Source organism: Argentina silus (genome assembly GCF_951799395.1).
Source record: "Argentina silus genome assembly, chromosome: 7".
NCBI classification, from domain to species: domain Eukaryota; kingdom Metazoa; phylum Chordata; class Actinopteri; order Argentiniformes; family Argentinidae; genus Argentina; species Argentina silus.
Window position 1 is genome coordinate 22,429,643 of NC_139661.1, and position 2,500 is coordinate 22,432,142.

Genomic DNA, 2,500 nt, shown 5'->3' on the forward strand with positions numbered 1-2,500 from the left:
TAGATAGTTTAATAAGAAGAATTAATAGTCATGAAAGTAGTTGAAATTATGTTAAAGGCAACCTTGTGTTGCCACTGCAGCGAAGGGGATTTGAGTAGCCCTATCTGTGATTTCTAAGCCCAAATGTAGTCCTTGTACCACAAGGTTGTCCTCTTAGTAGAACGGTCAATGTCTGAGTCATCCAGGAGAGAGTCCCAGGTCTCTGTCCCCTCCAGCACAGCCATCTAGGGACTACAGGGGAGCCGGGAGCTGCTCGCTGTCTGACCCTGGTTGGACAGTAGCCACAGGAATCCCTCCTTAGCCAGGCCTAACCCAGGCCTAACCCAGGCCTAACACAGGCCTAACACAGGCCTAACACAGGCCTAACACAGGCCTAACACAGGCCTAACACAGTTCAGACGCTATGAGACTGGTCTGTGCCAGCACTGTGGTTAATAGGGCTGTGAGAGCTGCTTTATCGTTCACAGAGAGAGAGAGAGAGAGAGAGAGGGAGAGAGAGAGAGGGGGAGAGGGAGAGAGATAGAGAGTGAGAGAGAGAGAGAGAGAGGGAGAGAGGCGGAGAGAGAGAGAGAGAGTGAGAGAGAGCAGCTAACATATGACGTAGTACTGGAGCATTCCTGTGTTATTGCTTAAAGATGTCCATCTGTCCGTCGCCCGATTCCCTCTCTTTCTCTCTCACGCTAACTAGTGCTATGCTAGCCCACACAGCCAGCCTCTACCTGAGAGAGCAGAGGGTAGTGGAGGAATTATTCAGTTTAATGGAATCTACCACCCGCCTCCCCCCCCCACCCCTCTCTTTTATACGGTGCCCTGCATAAGTAATGGGAGAGTGAAGCATTGTTTTCTACTTTCGGCTCTACACTCCATGAGGTTAAAGTAGAGCTTTTATTTCAGATTTTATTTCTGAGCTTGTATTTGTGTACATATTGGTTTCACCATACAGAAATTACAACACTTTTTAGTGCACTTTTCTGGGTGCATAGTCAGGGTACCCAAAAGTAATGGGACAATTGGCTTGACAGGTGTTTCTGGTCAGTCAGGTGTGTTCCATCATATCATTTGTGCATTGTGTGTTCCATCATATCATAAGAGAACTGTCAATGTGTAGTATTGATTCTAGGTTTTGGAGTTTGCTATTGGTGTCTGTCAACATGAGGGCCAAAGAGGTGTCAATGAAAGCAAAGGAAGCCATTATTAGGCTGAAAAATCAGAAAAAAACGATCCGAAACATAGTCAAAACCTTAGGCGTGCCAAAACCAACTGTTTGGAACATCATTAAAAAGAAAAAAAGCACTGCTGAGCTCAGAAATCGTGAACGGGCTGGTAGGCCACGGAAGACTTCCACAGAGGATGAACGAAGAATGGTCAGCATAATGAAGAAAACCCCCCAAAATAACTGTCCCGCAGATCAGGAACAATCTCCAGGAGGCAGGCGTGAATGTATCAGAGACTACCATCCCATGTATATATATATGTATATATATATGTATGTAGATATGTATGTAGATATGTATGTATATATGTATGTAGATATGTATGTATGTATGTATGTATGTATGTATATTTATATATTTATGTTCATGCTTTGTCTCTCTCTCTTTCTCATTCATCCTCTCTATAGGTGGAGGAGGGAAGCGGAAAGGGAGGAGTAAGAAATGGAAGGAGATCCTTCGCTTCCCCCACATAAGCCAGTGCACTGAGCTGTGCAACAGCATTGGTACGTCTGAGTGCACGTGCGTGTGTGTATGTGTGTGTGTGTATGCTTTTGCAGGTGTTTCTGTCCTTTTAGAAGCTGGCTGTTTACTGTAGTAATATTTGGTGGGTCACTACTTAGAAAGCCTAGTGGCCCAGGCCCAGACACTAACGTGTGTGTGTGTGTGTGTGTGTGTGTGTGTGTGTGTATGCACGTGTGTTTCCTGGCAGAGAGGGACTACGTCAGCCTGTGTGAGAAACAGCCTATCGGGAGGCTGCTGTTCCGCCTCTACTGTGAGACCAGACCTGAACTGCTGCGATGCATCCATCTACTGGACGCCATGGTACACACACACACACACACACACACACACACACACACACACACACACACACACACACACACACACACACACACACAAGCACACAAGCACACACATACTCACCCACACACACTCGCTTGGATTAAACAGTAGCCTATTCCGGTTGAGTTGACTAAGTGGAGACAATCAAATGGAGTAGCGATTATACCACGAGACTCCTGTGGATCACTTAACCCCCCCCCCGACCCCCCCCCCCCCATCTACGCTTCCTTCCCTCCCTCCCCCTTTTCTCCACGTCTAGACGGAATGCCTCCCACATGACACATTTTAAGTCTTTAGAATAAATCCCAGAATATCTATGGAGGCATGTGGCCCGGGACAGAAAGAGAGGATTGTTTCCCATCACCCCCCCCCCCCCCTCCCTCCATATGCCCCCTGCCCCCTTGCCCAACCCCCTACCCCCTCCATATGCCCCCTGCCCCCTT

At 47.5% G+C, this 2,500-nt stretch overlaps 1 protein-coding gene across 2 annotated transcripts in view; it reads left to right on the forward strand.

Annotated features, from left to right (window-relative positions):
- The window catches only part of grk5l (G protein-coupled receptor kinase 5 like), a 28,978-nt gene that overhangs the window by 16,727 nt on the left and 9,751 nt on the right, over positions 1-2,500 (forward strand). For both annotated transcript variants that reach the window (XM_083673556.1, XM_083673557.1), the window contains exons 2-3: positions 1,622-1,717; positions 1,924-2,036. In XM_083673556.1, the coding sequence (XP_083529682.1) occupies positions 1,622-1,717; positions 1,924-2,036 (209 nt within the window). The remainder of the gene's footprint in view (positions 1-1,621; positions 1,718-1,923; positions 2,037-2,500) is intronic.